The sequence below is a fragment of the Phyllostomus hastatus genome, unplaced genomic scaffold (assembly GCF_019186645.2).
Source record: "Phyllostomus hastatus isolate PE091 unplaced genomic scaffold, TTU_PhHast_1.1 phas_scaffold_317, whole genome shotgun sequence".
In the NCBI taxonomy this organism is placed as follows: domain Eukaryota; kingdom Metazoa; phylum Chordata; class Mammalia; order Chiroptera; family Phyllostomidae; genus Phyllostomus; species Phyllostomus hastatus.
Window position 1 is genome coordinate 6,498,587 of NW_025334023.1, and position 19,743 is coordinate 6,518,329.

The window sequence follows — 19,743 nt, forward strand, 5'->3', positions numbered from 1 at the left end:
GGTTGCCAAAGGGGAGGGTGGGTGAAGGGATAAAAATAATTTATATTAAAATTTTTAAAAATCTACACTTTGTCAGGCATTAGGTACTTTCCATGACATGCCTGACAAGGCCCTGCCCTCACACAGCTCTGCAGATTCTACAATCTCAAAGGGCCTTTATGATGATAGATTTTCTGTATAGTATTTTAATAATATTATCAATTATTTGGTTATTAAAATTGTCAAACAACATATTTCTGCTTCAAAGATAAATCAGAAAGAATCTAAGTAAAGCATATGTTATTTTGAAGACCATTTTTCTTCCACCATTGACTTTCCCATCCTGAGTAAAGTACTGGTATGTTAAAAAAAAAAAAAAGAACATGAACACTATTCTATTATACTTCCCCTAGGTTTTCCCACCTGTATATATTAAGAACAATGGGAAGCATATAAAGATTCCCTTGTTTTCACTGGAGCCATTTCTTCAAGAAATTTTTAAGTCTCAATCTCTATATGAGAAAACAAAGATGCATAAAACAGACTCAGTACTTGTTGAGTCAGCATTAAGAAATTACTCCCAAAATCACAGAACATAGTATTTACGCAGGACTTTAAAAATCTTCCTATCCAATTCCTTGTTTTAAAGGAAAGAAAAGTTGGAGCCCTGGTGGGCTACCTCAGTGGTCAGAGCGTTGCCCAAGACACGGAGGCTGTGGGTTCATCCCCAGTCAGGGCACATACAAGAAACAACCACGAATGTATAGATAAGTGGAACAACAAAGCCTTCTCTCTCTCAAAACAATAAATAAAAAAAAAAAAAAGAAAAGGAAAGCTGGGCTGGAAGGGGTATAGAGCCTTTCCAGAGATTTAAGAGTCACTAAAATTAATGTGATCTGACGTCTAGGACTTTCTAATTTCTCGCATGTCTCTCATGATGACTTTGTTGGTTAATTCTCTTCATGTAAACCAATCATTTACAGTACTTTTCTTCTATTTGTTTCAAGTACCTTTCTTTTTTTTAAAGATTTATTTATTTATTTTAGAGAGGGAGGGGAGGGAGAAAGAGAGAGAAAGAGAAACATGAATGTGCGGTTGGTGGGGGCTGTGGCCTGCAACCCAGGCATGTGCCCTGGCTGGGAATTGAACCTGCGATACTTTGGTTCGCAGCCCGCACTCAATCCACTGAGCTATGCCAGCCAGGGCCTACCTTTCTTTTTTTTAATGAAATGGGCTAATCCCATTTCATCCTGGTTCAGGCATGAACTATAACTTTATTTTCATAACATGATTAATTATACTTAAATTTTCATTATTAAAAATATAGTAAAATTTTAAAAATTGTAGTTTCATATTTCCAGTGTTACATTTTTTCACTAAGAAGTCCAGACTAGGGAGTAAAAGGGAGAAAACTATACTTGAACAATGATTAAAATAAAAAAAATGCAAAAAATTGTTAAAAAAAAAAAAAGAAGTCCAGACTAATGTGATTCTTATAAAGTAAGATTTCAATTTTTAGGTTTTAGCATTGGGAAAGGAAATGTTAATTCACTCTCACTCAGCCAACCCATAATCAGTAGTACATTAAAGCAAAAGAGAAAAGAAAATTCTGTACCCTGACATCACTTCTAGGTGAAGTTGTCCCGAGACAGTTAAGAAAGCAGGAACATCGAAGAAATTCTCTTCAGGTACCTTTATTTTGCTTGAAGGCTGCAAATGAAAACCACAAATCACAAAAAGCTATTACATGCTTTGATCACTTTTCACACTCACATATGTGCCACAACTAAAAATCATAATGCAATTAAACAATGTGAGGCCAGGTCATTCTCATGAAAACAAAGGCAGTTCTTAGCACACACCTAAGAGAAAAATGGTTGCTTGTGAAGTGCTTAGGTCAAGGAAGTTTGCTCCATATTTTCCAAACATACAAAAACCAAATGAAAAAGTACTTTTGTCACAAAAAAAATTTCTCCCTAAAAAGTGATTCTGATTGAGGCAAAAGATTATGAATTAAAAAGTTTAAATGTGAATAATTATAGAATTTCTTAAAATTCTGACTCATGATTAAGATTTCATTTCTTAAGGGAATAGCCTCTAGAACTGTTACTACTATTAATAATGCTCTTAATACAGCTTTTTATAAACACATTATAAACTTTTAAACACATTATTTTATTTAATTGTCACTACTACTAGGAGGTAAGAGTGGGACCCTACCTTTAAAATACATGATAAGTAGGTAGATTTAAAAATCTTTATGAACTTACAATATCGATAGAGTAATTATTCCATTTAAAATGGGTAGTCAACAAGCTAATCAACATTTGTAACAGTTAAGCTAAAAAATTATTTGGAGGTCAAACACAATTTAAATAGTATAATTAAGAAAGTTCCTGAATCAAGTTATGACTATTACACCAATTTTTTTGGAAAGAAGCCAGCTAATTTACTAACTACTGTATTTCAAATTGTGTATTTATTTGAAAGTGTTCTACTGTAATGGTACAGTTACCATAAAAAATAAGTCAATTTTAAATATGCAATAGAGGATGTAAGACTCCTTTTAAGAGAGTTACCATATTAACTCAAACAGTTACCATATTTTTCGGACTATAAGACACCCCTCCCCAAATTTGGGAGGAAAGGGGGGTGCATTGTATAGTCCGAATGTAGCTTACCTGTCTAGTAAATGTAGGTTATTTACATTTACATTAGTGAGATATGTTATTTGTTATTAAATATTTTACATTTTTGCTTCAAAAAATTTTTTCCCTTTTCCTCCTCTAAAACCTAGGTGTGTCTTATGGTCCAGTGCATCTTATAGTCCTAAAAATGCAGTAATTATAGAAACACATGAAAGGAAGGTATCATATTTAATTCCAATGGTTGTTTTAAAAACACTGCATATCATATACAGATATGCATGTGTGTTAATGAGAAATCTAGTGTAAAAATTACCACCTGGAATCATTCACTTATTTTATAATTGGCTATTATTTTTCAAATCTACTTTGATATTGGTTTTAAATGTTCTGTCATTGCTTTTTTAATAATGATAATGATGATATTAAATGTACCAAATTTTAGATTTATTTCAAATATTCATCAGTTTATTTTTATAAATTAAATTTATTGGGGTGACACTGGTTAATAAAATTATATGTTTCAGGTGTACTATTGCTCCTTTTCAAAATCTATCTTTAAAATCCCATTATCACTGAAAAAATATTGTTTCCAAGGACTTAAATATTCAAGACTGAATGATTTGACTTGACACATGTTAGGACTTCAAAATAAAAGATATATTCTCTGATATTTCTTTATTATTTACTAAATAATTATATTTCAAATAAGGCCCCATACATATGAATATTATGTTTTCTCCTATCCTTCATCATTTTAGTCTATAATTTGTGCTGGAGTTTTATTCCAACTTCTCTCTTCTTGTACATATAAAAAATTCTAGCTTTTATGAGTAGATTTTAGCCTTTCATTACTTGGATTTGTACAAAATGGAGTCTGACCTTTTTATACCTCTTAAATCTAACTTTATTTGAATAGGTACAAACATATCACTACTTCATTATGCCTTCCAATGTCATATGTGATGTTTACACAGTGAAATTCATACTACTTTTTAATGAATTACTTCCTTTATTTCTCTTTTATATTACAATTAATGTATTAATTTTTTAAAAAAACTTGTGTGTAATAAGTTATACTACCTGTACGTTTTATTTCAGAATACTAAAAGAACATTATAAAATATTTGTTTTAAAAAGTAATTGATGAGAGTCATATCAACAAAAATGATGGGACAGGTAGTTCTGAAGGTCTGTCCCTCCACAGAGAAACAAAAAAATGAGTAAAAACCATCAGAATCAACTATGGGAAACTGGAAAATAGTTGTTTATAGTGACCAAAAAGTGCCGAATGAAGAGGAATCTCCAAAATGGTAGAACGTGCCCAACAAGAGCAGACTGCTCGTTCTTCTCCAGCGCACAGTGGCGACGGGACACTGCCACACTGCTTTCAGGATTGGCCAGCATAGTTAGCAATGGTCAGCTCTGGGGAAGGGACTAGATGACCGGGGAACAAAAGTGGGATGGAGTCCTTCTGCACCGTTAAGTGCTACCTTCTGAACTACAAACTACAATACCTATTCAAAAAATAAGTTTAAAGTAACATTTTAAAAAGTTGAATTCTGAGGCATTATCAGCAAGTACTCAAAGTAAACACTCTACTGGTTTTATTCTCTGTGTATTCTTTATCATATAAACAGTGACAATTTTATCTTCTGTTGTATAGAAGCATGGATTCCTTTGATCAGCATCAACAGAAAAATCAGAAAGCCATGAACAAAGTATAGAACAAAGTCAAATACCAGGGAGAACTTAGGTTGTCAGAAAAATCCAACACTGTACTACTTAAAATGAAAATGTTGAATTAAAATTCAATAGTTGGGACAGGCCAAGAGAAGAGAAGGCCAAATGATATTGAGTTTTTTGATTAGAGATCAAGTTTATACATCTCAGTATGCTAAGCGCTCAGCCCAGTGCCAAAGACAAGTGACTGTTCCATAAACGCTTGTTGACCAAAAGAGTGACGTTAAGTGTGAGCAGAGGGGGCTAGCAATCAGGGATCAGAGGAGACAAAGTCTGATGAACAAGCAAGGAAAGCACAAAAAGCGTGTGTGGCACATTCAGCCATAAGAGCTGCTAGCAAAGTGTCACGGCTTTGTTGGTCTACAAGTGCACTACTAGTGTCATGTTTGTTTACAAACATAGGTATTGATAAGCAGGTAATATAACAGAAAGAAATTATTTCTTATGTTAACTTTTATAGCTATACTGCTTTTATTAGTTTTCTATTACTTTTCTAGCAGAGCTGCAAATAGGTATTTTTCTGTGGTTTTTCTTTAATATCACCAATCATCTTAACACCTCCAAGAATTTTTTAAAAATGCAAAATGTAGAGAATGTATTTCCAATGAACACATAATTTATAGATACCCTAATTAATTGTATACAGTTCTCGGCTAAATGTAAAAGATATCTTCATTCTTTTGTCCAATTTCCCAACACCATCTACCTAATTCTGACATCCATCCTAATTCTGAAGATTATATGTATATATATCTTTAATTTCATCTTCTGCTTTCTCAAGGATATGGCTCACTCAGTTCCAAAGAAGCATATATTGATATATATTCTCTACAACCCTTCTGCTCTCTAACAAATCACCCCAGTCACCTCCGGGACAGCTTCTTTATTTCCTTCTTTCTTTATGCTTACAAGTGCAAAATGACCCAGACCTACATCAAGCACTATTAGAGCTATAAACTTTAAAGTAAAAATCAACATTACCCTAAAAATGCCACATTTCATTTATTTTAAAACGTTTCTGAAGCAAAATATTGAGCTGGGTGATGGCATTTGGTTTATTGTATTATTCTCGATACTTTTTAGTATGTTTAAAACTATTTAAAAACTACAGATCAATATTTACAGCTCTTAAAAATGTACAGCATAGTATTGTATGATCCCTGTAAGTGTCAATACTTTTCATTCTCCTATTTTCTTCAAGCATGAAATTGTTTCTTATTCAGTTCCACTGTTCTTGTTTTGTTTACTTACTAGTGTTCTATACATTTTCATGAACAGTTGCTGTATTTCACATATCTGATGCATTAAATAGTCTATGGCTGCCATGTGAATGTAATTATTACCTATTTCTGTAAGGGAAAATGAGATCTAAGATCCAAAATAACCCACTTAAAAATGAACTTTCTAGGGGGAGGGTGGTAATGGGAGGGAAGTGGGGAGGGTTGGGGGGGTGCTGGATTGGGAGTAAAAGGGAGAAAATTGTATTTGAACAATGATTAAAATAAAATAAAGAGAACTTTCCAAATGAATAGATTTCTCTGTATCTTAAAGAAAACAAGATAACATAATAAATAAAGCAAAAATGAAAGTATTTTATGTACTATCAAAACACCACAATGACAAAAATCAGTAAGTATGGTGCAAGTAATGAGATAAGAAGCATTCTTGATGGTTTATGTTCAGAAAGATTTTTCACAATGAATAAAGGCTCTGATCCCAAATATGTATTCCAGTACAGTACTTTAAAAATATCTTTATATTTTATATTCTTTATATTCTATTATTTCTCCCAAATGAGAGAAAATACTCAGGGGTTGAAAGATATATGTTAAAGATTGGATAAGAGTACACAAATTATGCACCATAATTGTAAGAATTACAGAAATTACTACTGATATGCTACAAATCCCAGAAATTACCACAGCATCATTATCCTGAAGTTCCACAGGAAAAAAAACCATGTGTTTATATCACTCTACCTGCCACAATGTAAGTAAAAATTCTTCAACTTATTCCTGGTCGATACAATTATATGGCTACCAAGCTGACCTAGCACCACTTACCTCAGTGAGTTGAGATACTACCTTTATATATATCCAGACAAACTTGGATCTATTTCTGAGCTTTCAGTTGTCTCCCATTGGTTTATTTGTGCACCAATACCATACTATTTTAATTAGGGACTTTACAGTATATTTTAATTTCTGGTTTTTCAAGTTTTTTGATTACTGTATTCCTTAGAGCTATTAACATGAATGAAGAGTTTCCAAGCTCTCTTTCCAAGCTCCACTGAGAAATAAATTTATGTTTCATCTCAAATGTAGATATTTCCCATATTTCCAGGCCATTCTTCAATTCATTTTTCAACTGAACAAATATTTCAGTGACTACCATGTTACAGGTATGAGGCTAAATGCAGGGTTACAGTAATGAATAAGAAATAACATATCCAAGGAACTACAATATTAATTTCATGGTTTAACACCATGAAACAAAAGAGGTTTAATATGAAGCTTTCATCTTAAGAGGTTTTGAAACTTGTGAATATCTGGAGGGGTTACATAGCCAAGTCCTAATTTATTCACTCATTATTCAGGTTAGTTTGTTAACAGTTGGAAGGAACTTACAGAACTTCCCCCAAGTTTCCTGCTCCTTTAGGTGTACTAACATTCCAAAGATAACTGGCTCGCAGGTTCTGAAAGAGCCAACTGCCGCTCATTTCAATGGCTGCAGGTGGGGTTGTGCGTGCACAAACTATGTGATTCACGAAAAAGGCTAAAAAGCAGTATCCTGGCCAAGTACACTTAAAAGCAAGTCGATACTACTACACACCTATTAGAATGGTGAAAATACAGGACACTTACAACACCAAATGCTGTCGAGGATGTGCAGCAACAGAAACTCTCATTCATTTCTAGTAAGAATGCAAAATGGTACAGCTACTCTGGAAGACAGTTCGGCGCTTTCTTATAAAACTAAATATACTCTTGACCTAATACCCAGCAATGACAATCTTTGGTATTTACCCAAAGGAGCTGGAGTCCACATAGATGTGTATAGCAGCTTTATTCACAATTGCCAAAACTTGGAAGCAACTAAGATGTCCTTCAGTAGGTGAATGGAAAAATAAACTATGGTACACCCATATAATGAAGTATTATTCAGTACTAAAAATCCATGAAAAGACAATCCATGAAAAGACATGGAGGAAACAAATGCATATTGCCAAGTGAAAGAAGCCAATTTGAAAAAGGCTGCATACCACATGACTCTAACTACAGTTGACTCTTGAACTGCGCGGATTGACTTATACATGGACTCCTACCTGTGTTCTTCAAGGGTTGCCTGTATTTTCCTTCACAGATGGGAATCCGCCCATGCATGCGGAGGGTGGACTTAAGTTATATGCAGATTTTCAAATAACTGTGCGGTGGGTCAGCACCCCTGACCCTCACATTGTTCAATGGTCAACTGTATATAACTTTCTGGAAAAGGCAAAACTATGGAGACAATAAAAAGATCAGAGGCTGCCAGAGGCTGGGAGGAGAGGGATGAATAAGTAGAACTTGGAGGGGTTTAGAGCAGTGAAGCTATTCTGTATGACACTACGATAGTGGGTACGTGCCATTATATATTTGCCCAAACCTGTAGAATGCACAACACAGAGAGCGAACCCTAATGTAAACCATGGACTTTAGGTGATAATGCTGCATCAGTGTAGGGCACAGGTGGCAAACACAAAGCCTGAGGGCCGAATCCGGCCCTCCACCTTGTTTTATCTGGCCCGGTACCTTGTTTCTACCTGGCAGCTGCGCTAAGCTCCTTGCCCCTAGTTAAGGAGTAGTTACATTTATACAGTCCTAAAATTACATTTGGCCCTTTGAAGGCAACCACAAGGCTGAAGGCTGATGTGGCCCCTGGTTAAAATAAGTTCCACACCCTTGAAGTAGGATAATCAACTATAACATTTGTTGCAGCCGCAACCTCTGGTGTGGGAGGTGGATAATGGGGGAGGCTAAGTATGTGTGGGGGCAGGGTACATGAGAAATATTTACATCTTTGCTCCGTTTTGCTGTCATCCTAAAACTGCTCTAAAAAAGTCTGTTTTTATTAAAAAAACAACAACCAGCATATGGATTTCTAATGATCCATATGCTATATCATTCATTTGCCAAAAGAAATGATCTCATTCCCATCAGTCTCAGCAAACATAAGTGAGATAAAGAACTCAGACAGAAACAGGTGGGACCAGCAAGCAACCTGAGGAGGTTGTTTGTATTCATATAGGGTACAACTTGATCTTCACTCTGGCTTCTTTACTGCAAAGATGAGACTCAGAAATAGAGATGTAGGTTTTTGTTTTTTTTTTTTAATTTATCTTACACTTTGTAAATGTGCCCAGAGGCTTCAGAATTAGATGATAAAACCAGTAATTAAATAAACACTAAGGAACAGGACTTATTTAATTATCACTATATTATCTAAAACACTCATTAGGAGCTTTGAAGCATAATAGACTAGCAATGAAGACTATAATCTCACTGGATATAAAAAAAAATTCAATTCCTAAATGTTAAACTCTTAAAAAGGCAGTTTTTGAAGCAGGTGTTAGCAAGGTTTAAGGCACTTTAAAAATTGATAATTTACTTACAAGACACAATGGTATGTGTTCTACTAAAAGTGTTTACTAAAATACTACTAAAAGCCTGCTAATGTTATCTTTTTTCTCTAATTTTTCTATTGTAATATACAATACACATGAAGAAAAGTACAGAAAATGCACAGCTTGATGATTTATCACAAAATAAATGTCAATGGGGCTACTACCCACACCATAAGATAGAAGAGTCACAACATCTGCCAAGACTCTAGTGTCCCTCCCTCAGTAATTCTTCTTCCCTCCCCAAAGGTAACTGTTAACCTGAGCACCAGAACATTACATTACTTTTCTAAGAAGAACAAGCTGAGCCCAAAGTTAGTACAAGTGGAAGTTATCCAAGTGAAAATAAAAACAAAGTCATGAAAGGCAAGGACCTACAAACAAGATTACTCTATGCAGCAAAGTTTTCATTTAGAATGGAAGGGCAGATAAAATGCTTCCCAGATAAGATAAAGTGTTCATCATCACCAAGCCCTTATTATATGAAATGTTAAAGGGGCTTATCTGAGAAAAAGAAGATGATCGAAAATATGAACAGTGAAATGACAATAAACTCACAACTATCAACAACTGAACCTAAAAAAAAAAAAAGGAAAAAACAAACTAAGCAAACAACTAGAACAGGAACAGAATCACAGAAATGGAGATCACATGGAGGGTTATCAACAGGAAGGGGAGAGGGGAGAATGGGGGAAAAGGTACAGGGAATAAGAAGCGTAAATGGTAGGTACAAAATAGACAGGGCAAGGTTAAGAATAGCATAGGAAATGGAGAAGCCAAAGAACTTATATGTATGACCCATGACATGAACTAAAGAAGGGAAATACGGGTGGGAGGAGAGGTCAGGGAGGAGGGGAATAAAGAGGGGGGTGGGACAACTGTAATAACATAATCAATAAAATGTATTTAAAAATAATGATTATATTGAACACAAAAAATAGAAACTAAAAAGACAACAGAAGAGATCAATGAAGCTAAGAGCTGATTTTTTTAAAAAAGATAAACAAAACAGACAAACCATTAGCTAGACCTAGCAAGAAAAAAAGAGACACAGCTCAAATTCCTACAAACACACAACTGGCCCACACTGAAGAAGAAATAAAAAATCTGAACAAACCCATTACTAGTAAGGAGATTGAATCAGTAATCAAAAAACTCCCAATAAAGAACACTCCAGGAACAAATGGCTTCACTCTTAAATTCTACTAAATATTTAAGGAAGGACTAATACCAATTTACTCAAACTCTTCAAAATATATAAATAAATGAGGGAACACTTCCAAATTCATTTTTAGAGGGCAGCATTACCTTGAAAATACCAAAGCTAGACAAAGACAAGAAAAAATAAATACAGAACAATATTCATGATGAACCAAATATGAAAAAATCCTTAACAAATATTAGTAAACCAAATTAAACACATTCAAAAGATTATACACCATGGCCAAGCGTGATTAATTCCAGGGATGTAAAGACAGTTCAACATCCACAAACCAATCAAAGTGATGCAACAGGGTGCAGAGTGAGGACCCCCTAAAATTCCCCACAGCCCACGGCTGGGGGCTAGGAGAAGGAGATGATACTTTTTTAAAAGATACTTTGCATTACAATGGCAAGTGGGTAGCCTGTTTTTCCTTCAAGGAAGTGGGCTACTGCCCCAGGGCAAAAGGAGTACATGGCTGAAATGACATAGCAGGGGAAACTTTTACTGTGTCTGCTTGAGTGGCAGGAAGCAGAGGCTCCCATGTCATGGGGTACTTCTGCCCTGACTAAAGGTGGCAGCCATAAGAAGGTAAAAAGACACAGGGGAACTGATAAAGGTAGCACTTTGTGGGAGGAGCTGGAGATGAGGTCACGTAAGAAGCTCTGGGTCAGGATTTAAAATAAGAGTGGGTGGAGAAAGAACAGGGGTGGTTCACCATGTGAGAAAGAAAGATGTAGCCATGCAGTTTTGAAAGGGAGGTAGCCATGTGGAAGGAGTTGGTTCACCATGGGAGAAGAGAGGTAGCAGTAGGTATGCGGTCTGAAAGAAAGTAAGGAGTGAGCTGATGGAGCCGGGAATTATGAGAACCTGCAGAACCAAACACAGACTAGAGGGAGATGGCTGGAATGCTGAACTGTGACTGGGGAATACTGAGTGCAGTTTCTCTGAAGGACATACAGAGAAGCCACTGTCTTGGGGGTGTGTGTTCTCTTGGACTTCACCATAATCCAGTACAACATTGCACATGTTTTCCCAGGCTGTTACATGGAGGCTGAGGACAACATACCCCAGATCCTGAAGGAGACAGCTGCTGTGAGAGGATGGTGATTCTGAAACTCACAAGTGCACATTCCAGAGGGGATGGAGAACTGTTTGCACAGCTGGCTTAAGAACAGATAAGGATTTGGGGAACTACTGGACTTGGTTTTGGCTTGTAGTGTGGTAGGGAGCAAGCGAAGTGCTGGGTCTCATGGGAGAATGCAGCTCTGAGCTGGAGTGCTCCCAGGCCCCTCGAGGTTGGAATCCTGTAAATAAAAACTTGTTTCCTCCAACACTAATTGCTGGGTCATGCATCAAGGTGCCACATGCACAGGCCCTAGTTTGCTCAGTTACAGTGATACACCACATTAACAAAATGAAGTCTGATAACCACAAAATCATCTCGACAGGGGCAGAAAAAGAATGTGAGAACTCAACATCTTTTCATGATAAAAAAATCTCAACAAATTTGGCTTAGAGGGAATGGACCTCAACATAATAGAGGTCATATATGACAATCCTATGGCTAACATCTTAATGGTGAAAAGCTGAAGCCTTTCCTCCAAAATCAGGAATAAGACAAGGTTGTCTACTTCACTGTTTTTATTCAACACAGTAATGGAAGGAAGTTCTAGCCAGAGCAATTAGGCAATAAAGGAAGGAAGGAAGGAAGGAAGGAAGACAGGGAGGGAGGGAGGAAGGAAGGGAAAAGGCATCTATATCATAGAGGAAGAAGTAAAACTGTCACTATTTGCAGATGACATGATAGTATATCTAGAAAGCCTTAACGACTCCATCCAGTTTTTGTCCACGTGTCCTTTATACTTGTTCCTGCAAACTCTTCACCTTTTCCCCCTGAAATTCCCTTCCCTCTCCCTTCTGGTTCATGTCAACCTGATCTCAATTTCAGTGTCTCTGGTTAGATAAAAATATGGAATGCTTCATGAACTTGTGTGTCATCCTTGCACAGGGGCCATGCTAATCTCCTCTGTATCGTTCCAATTTTAGTATATGTGCTGCTGAAGCAAGCAGGTTTTCTTAATATATTTCATCCAAAACAATGGACTGCAACAGACTGAATGCAGATGGAAGAGAATCCAGATGTCTTATGTTAGTCAGACATTAATGAGATGTGCAAATACATAAAATATCATTGTTCTCACCAATTCTTTGTTTTAGAAAATATATTTATCTTTCCTAGAAAGTTTATTTATACTAAAATATGAGTTTATTATTATAGTTAATTTTAAGTGAAGTCGTATTTAAAATTTTGTCTCAGTTTTGATTTCTAATTATAGCAAATATCAACAAAATGAAACTCACATAAACAAAAGTTCTTCAGGATCCTCCACAACTTTCAGTGTAAAGGGGTCTAGAGAACAGCAAACACTCCCCAACAGGAAGCAAACTGAGTTTCTTAACATAACCAAGGTCATGTTCAGACAAAGCCTTAATAAATAAGTGTCCAAAAACCTCCAATCAAACCTCAAGCTACCTGCCAGGTTAATCTTCATAAAACTGGAATTTTTATTACTTTGAAAACAGTACAAAAAATGTACTGTTTTGATGGTTCCCCATGGCTTCCCTTGAACTAGTATAAAAGAAACTTCATTTTCTGGCATTTACCCTCTAAAGCTTTCTAACTCTAATTCATACTCACATTGTACATGCTAATCATGTTCAACTATAATACATTTTTGTTAACCTCTGAGTCTTCATACAAAGTATATTTGCTCCCTCTCCCCAGAGGTCTGCCCACTTTGTGCCTAGACAGGAAAGATGACCCTCCTATGTACTTCCATACTAACCTGGTAAATACATGCACATTCATTCATCCAGACACTGTACTAGACAGTGGAGACAGAGCAATGAATTACACAGCTCTCTTTGAGAACTTATACTGCCTAATGGGGAACAAAGAAAATGAACATATAAAGAAACAAGATGGCCCTGACCTGTGTTTCTCAGCGGACCGGGTGTTGTCCTGCAAAACTAAAGGTCACTGGTTTAATTCCCAGTCAGGGCACATGCCTGGGTTACGTACGGGTTTAGTTCCCGGCTGGGGCATGTATGAGAGACAACCAATCAATGTTTCTCTGCTTCTCTTTCTTCCTTCCATGAGAATGCATTTGTTATACTCTGCTGGGAAGAATATTCCGGGTACAAAGAACAGCCATGAAATCAGAAGGTGAGATGAGGGCTTCATATACTCAAGTAGTAGAAGGTAGATTACTATAGCTTGAGAAGATCAAGCATTAGAGAGAGTGTTAAAAGATTCTGTTGGAGAGGTAGGCAGGAGTGAGGTCATTGTAGCTCCTTTATAGATTATGATAAGGAGTTTTAGTTTTAAGAACACACAGGAACCACTGAAAATGTTTTCAGCAGGGTGGTGGCATGATATGTAATAAGATTACACTAGTGTCTGGGTGGAGAATAGGTAATAGGAGAAAAGATAGTGTCTTAAATTAGACAGGAAACACTAGAAATAGAAATGGAGCAACTGAGAATTCTGTTTAGCTAAAAGAATTTATTGATAAATTAGATGTGGGGTTAAAAAAGACAGGCAGGGGAAACATGAATTACAATTCACTGTTAGGTTTTTAACTTAACTGAGTAGACAGCACTAACTTTTAGAGATGGAAAGATGAGAAGTTGAAGAGGCTTTGGAGGTGGAAAAAAAAGATATTTAAGATACATTATGTTTGAATGTATATTGGACGTCACAGGAAAAATGTTAAATAGGCAGTTGCTTCTATAAAACCACAGTTCAGAAAGAGAGGCTGGAGCTAGAGATAAAAGTTTGTAGTTATCAATAACTACGTCAATGGTCTACAACACCTTGGAACTGGTTAAGATGACTAGGGGAATGATTACAGATTAGTGCTCCCCAGTGGTGGTAGTAATGTTCCCTAGTGAATATACTGGGAATCTGTAGGGGTGTCCAGTGGGCAGGAGTCAAGGCTGTCCTGCAGTATGCATGAAGTCCTACATAACCAAGACTTCCTGAAATCTCCCAATTTTCTAATGTTCTTCTAGAGATTCAGAGGTGACGGGTATGAAATTATCGACTAAACACCACAGACTGGAGCTGTCTGATAAACACAGCCATTGCTTTTATCTAGTCTATATATTGGGTCTTCGTATAAGATTACGTTTGGAAAAGACTTCTGAGCAAAATCATTTGAAAATCACAATGGATAAACTTTTTTTAAAAAATATTTGTGACTTTTTTTTAAAGATTTTATTTATTTATTTTTAGGGAGGGAAGGGGGAGAGGGAGGGAGGGAGGGAGGGGAGGGAGAGAGAGAGAGAGAGAGAGAGAGAGAGAGAGAGAGAGAGAGAGAGAGAGAGAGAAACATTAATGTGCGGTTGCTGGGGGTCATGGCCTGCAACCCAGGCATGTACCCTGGCTGGGAATTGAACCTGGGACACTTTGGTTCCCAGCCCGCGCTCAATCCACTGAGCTATGCCAGCCAGGGCTTACAATGGATAAATTTTAAATTTCTTCCAACCCTTAATATTATGATTCAACTAACCTTTCCCAGAATATACAGTTTATTAATGCAACAGAAAATCCTGTACAACAGAAAATTCTTTTTTTGCTAAGTTATTCTGTCACTGAAAGACAGAAAATGTAGAACCAAGAAAAGGAATAACATGAACTACCAAACATTTAAAAATGTGTGTATCCTGGTGAGTTTCATCATCATGGGGGTCTGAAATCCTCCCTGTTTTTTTGAGGATTTCTAAGAAAAGATGAAGTAAATATTTTGAATTGCCCTCCAGATATCTGTTCTCAGAGCAGAATATAGCTGAATAGTTTTTAAATCTGAAGGGAATGAAATAGAAAAATCCACAAAAGTCTGACTCCGCCTCCTTGTAAAATATGCGGTGGGGAGAGGGCAAACAGTAGTCAGCTGAAGAGTGGAAAGGAGTACAACCAACAGTGGAAAATTCATTTGACTTCCACAGTTACTGAAGCACCCACATCCTCTCTATCCCTTTTATTCTTTTTCCATCTTCTACTTTGTCCCTCCACCCCCACATTTTCCCTATTCTGTTTACTCATAATTCCAGAAAGAAACAGCTGAGACCAGAATGCATAAAGATGAAGCATGGCACAGACACCTAAAAGGTGTAAAATCAAAACAGCACACCATTGCCCTGTTTACCGTCATCTGCAATTTCCTTTGAAGAGTATGAAGAGAAGCAAGAGTGCTCACCATTGTAAGCTCCACATAATCAATGAATATCCTATTTTCTTCCTTTACTCCAATTAAGGGTTTTATAGAGGCTATGCCTTTTGTAACACAGATGATAAAGAATCAAAGAACACTTGATGGAGATGAGAACTTAATGTGAGATTATCTATCTATCCATCTATCAATCAATCATCTCCCTAAAGCTTTAAAATGTTGTATTAAACATTAGGCCAAATGTCATACAACATCAAGTTTTAGCAAGAACAATCACAGAATCCAGATTTTCAACTTCTAGGATAATCATTTTCTTAATATACCAGGTTGGTCCTCTATTTTTATCCTGGACAGAAGAAATAATGCTATTGGATTCAAAATGCTTTCAAAGACTATCACTCTCTTCAGAGTATGAAATTCAGATCATATAAAACAAAACTCAGGAACTAAATCCATCATACAGTCCCCAAAGATTTGTGGTTCAGTAGTTTTATGTTCCCCATCAAGTAGTGTCTCAAAAGGGGCCACTATCATGCTACAGAAATTGCCCTGGCATGCTGTCATGAAATGGGGAGCAGAGTGAGCACCTCCCAAAATTCCCACAGCCCATGGTTGGGACCTGAGGGATCAGGGAAGTGGATGATATGGCTTAAGATACTCTGCATATCTATGGCAAGTTAGTAGCTAGTTTTTAGTTGTAACCCTGAGGGGCAAAGGTGTGTATGTGACTTTTAGAATGCATGGTGACTTGTGACGTAGCTGTGAGGGCTTCCCCCTGTGTCACTGAGTCAGTCATGCTGGCCCCAACAAAAAATGGCAGCCAAAAGAATGTAAATGATAAGGGAAACTGGCAAATGCAGCTCATTCTGAGAGGAGCTGCATAGGAGATCATGTAGGAAGCTCTGGGTCAGGATTTAAACTAAGGGTGGTCTGAAACGGAGGGGGGTGGCGGGTGATTCAACCATGCTGCCAGAAGCCATGATAGTGAGACAGAAGCCATGCAGGTGAGTGTAGGGGAGAGGAGCCATGATGCAGCAGCTGGGCAGTTTGTAGTCAGGATTCCGCCATGCAGCCTGGTGTAACAAGGGAGAGAACAGCAAGTGGCTGCTCTCATTGTGCCCAATCTAGCCAACTCCATAGCCACCAAGGACTCTGCCTTGCAAGACACTGACCTGCTGCCTCACAGACTCAGACTATCTGGACTCTTGGGACTCGGGACATATGGAAAGGGCACTCTCTTGGGACTTGTGCCTTTCCTGGACTTCACCATGATCCAGTGAACACGCCACATGCTTTCCTGGACTATTACAAGGAGGCTGAGGACAATGTACCTCAGATCCTGAAGGGGAAAGCTGCTCCAAGAGGATGGTAACTTTAAAACCCACAACTGTACTTTTTAGAGGAGATGGAGAACTGTTGGCACAGCTGGGTTAAGCGCAGATAAGAATATGGGGAACTACTGGGCTTGTTTTTGGCTTCTAGCCATGGTGGGGAGCAAGGGAAGTTCTGGGTCTCATGGGAGAGTAGGGCTCTGAGCAGAAGTGCTCTCAGCCTACCCCCCATCCCCTTGAGGTTTCACCCCTGTAAATAAAAACCTGTTTCCTCCAATACTAATTGTTGGGTCATGCATCAGGGCGCCCTGTGCATGGGCCTGTCTCCTCAGTTATAGTCAGACTGTACCTCACCAAAAAAACCAAAGCCCGGACAAACAGGTCCAATAAACTGAAGTCTTCATCACTGGGTGTCAGTGTTGAGATCCTCCTATTATTAACAAACCATCTAAGTAGGCCGCCTTTCACAGTTCTAATAATTTCTAATTAAGTCCAGTTTATGTTTCCATCTTTTCTAATTGCCACAAATGTGTATCTTGGTGTATGTACACAGAACTTCTAGTATAAAATTAATCTTCCTTAAAATAAGGATCCATTTACATTCCAGAACACCCACTCTCAGCTCTGAGAAAGGTTTCCTTTGGGCAACTATTTGATCAGCAGGAAAGGAAGTTGCTAGCTCAGACTGTTTGTAAACAGTCTGCTTTCCTGCTGAGCAGTCTGAGAAAGTAAGAATGAGCAAGGCAAGGGAAGAAACAAGAAAAGGGGTCTGGAGTCTGTAATATTAGAGTGAGGCCTGTGCAAAACAAAAGGTGTTTTTTTTTCTTTCAGCAGAAAAACAATGCAAATGGCCAAAAGTCGGATTTGCTGCTACATGTGAAGGGGTCAGGAAAAAGTGTAACAAACATTTTCCTCACTATCATTCATAAAATATTAATTTGGGCTTACTAGTTGTCAGACTGGGGTTATAAAGATAGATATCACATGGTCCCAGACCATTACCTATCTTCTCACCCCGTTTTCTGGCCTCTTCTGTAAGAAGGGACAGTGACTGACTGAGTTAAGCCCTATGTGAATGAATAAGGAAACCTCATTTAAATGGAGTTGGGGAGCTATAGAGGGAGGCTTCCCTGCATCTTACATAACCAGCAGGAAGAAGGCTACTTCTTCCCTTCTTGCCTCAGCAACAACGGTCCTCTCTATGCTCCCTGCCAATAAGAAAATGCCAAAATTCAAACTCTTGTTCTCTACCAATGGGCTCCTTTTCAAAACAACCCTCCCCAGTTTGCTCTTCGAACTCAGTAAAAGCTGATCTTCCTTTCATGTAGTAGACCATTCTGTGTGGCGTGAGCCCAGATCCCACTCAGAGATGCACAGGACCCACGCCCATGGATAGGTTCTCCTGTGGGGAATCAGGCCTGCAATGTGCCTAGGCTGCTATGAGTCTTGCTTTTTGTTAAACTCCCTCACCCTGAATTGAGGACATTTACTGTAAAGTAACTTCCTAAAATCCATGCTAAACCTTCCAAAGATGAGTGTAACCGGTTTAATCACTTTTGCCTTTTCATTTGCAAATATCCCTCTTCTGTCATGTGATTAGCACCACTGGCTCCTTTGTTCTCTGTAAAAGGTAACCACCTAAAGCGAATCTGTGCATAGTAAATGAGGACCACCATGTAATGTGCTGAGAAAACCAATAAAGGCTGGTCATGGCAAGGGCCAAGGCTTTTGCTCCCCTTGAGAGAAAAGCCATGCCATCCTTTCTCCTCCACCCGATTCGGTAATCCGTGTGAATGTCTCATTTCATCCATAACAACATGGACACTGTGGGCCAGTTTCTGCATCACTTTCGGACTTGCCTATGGTTCACCATACCTCGCATGTTCCAGATTGCAATTCCTGTTATTCCCAAATAAACTCTTATGTTGCTTGATAACCTTTGTTATTTACTTTCTAAGGGTGACAGCCCCTAAACCATTTGTACATATCAACTAAATGAATATTTTGTCCCACTTACTGAGATGAAGTAAAAAGAATCTTGGGATGAGGTGGTAAAAGGGAACTGTTCAAGTAGTCGCAGTAAATTTGGAATACTGCTTATCTGAAATATTCCCCTTTTAGCCCTTTCCGATCATGAAGTACTGTTTCTAAACCTTTTCTTCCCCTTTAACACCTAAACTTTTATTTTGCTCCCTCCTATGTTTACAATTGCTACCAAGACCTAGTACATGGCACTAACATCTAGATTTAATGCCAATGGCCTGCTCCCTCCTCCTCTCCCACCTCTCCCTCTTCTGATCTGTTTTTGCTGCCTTCATCAACTCTTTCCCATGCTTACAATCCTCACTGCTCCTGTGGAATGTCCTCTACTTTGTCCTAACCTACCATACCTTTTAGAGCTTCTTCCCCATTACTCTCCATTAAAAACATTAAAAAATAGAGAAACATATTGATAATACCCTTCAAACTCAACTGGTCTTGTTGCTCTGATTTTGCTTTAATCATTCTTATGTTGAGTGTTTGCTAATGCTATATTTCCCCCCTAGAATACACATGCCTTTCTCCCTCTGAGAAATAATACTCATTTTTAACACTCAATCATATATTACTTTGTAATAGTACTCAACTTCATATGTACACATCTTCTCAACTGCAATATAAGCTCCTTCCTGGCAAGAACTATTTTATATTTCTTTTATCCCTCTGAAAGGACTTAGTTCCCACTAAACACAGTAGGCATTCAATAAATATTTATAAAATGAAACTGTACTAAACATCTTGAATCCTTATCAAATGTCCTTTGATGAAATCTAGTCCCTTATTTCCCACAGCTCCTCCCAATGCAAAAATTGTATCCCACCAACAATTTCAAAAACAACATTTTCTTGCAGTTGCTACATGGAGCAAAGCAAGTTACTGATACTTGGGACAGAAGGGCTTGGCTGTC

General features: G+C 37.6%; 1 protein-coding gene and 1 non-coding gene across 4 annotated transcripts in view; both read right to left on the reverse strand.

Annotated features, from left to right (window-relative positions):
• Window positions 1-19,743, reverse strand: part of NARS2 (asparaginyl-tRNA synthetase 2, mitochondrial) — a 118,816-nt gene that overhangs the window by 66,698 nt on the left and 32,375 nt on the right. For all 3 annotated transcript variants that reach the window (XM_045818125.1, XM_045818124.1, XM_045818123.1), the window contains exon 6: window positions 1,595-1,689. In XM_045818125.1, coding sequence (XP_045674081.1) covers window positions 1,595-1,689 — 95 coding nt within the window. The remainder of the gene's footprint in view (window positions 1-1,594; window positions 1,690-19,743) is intronic.
• LOC123805661 lies at window positions 12,195-12,297 on the reverse strand. Its single transcript, XR_006783326.1, has one exon. It is a non-coding gene; the product is annotated as a U6 spliceosomal RNA (small nuclear RNA).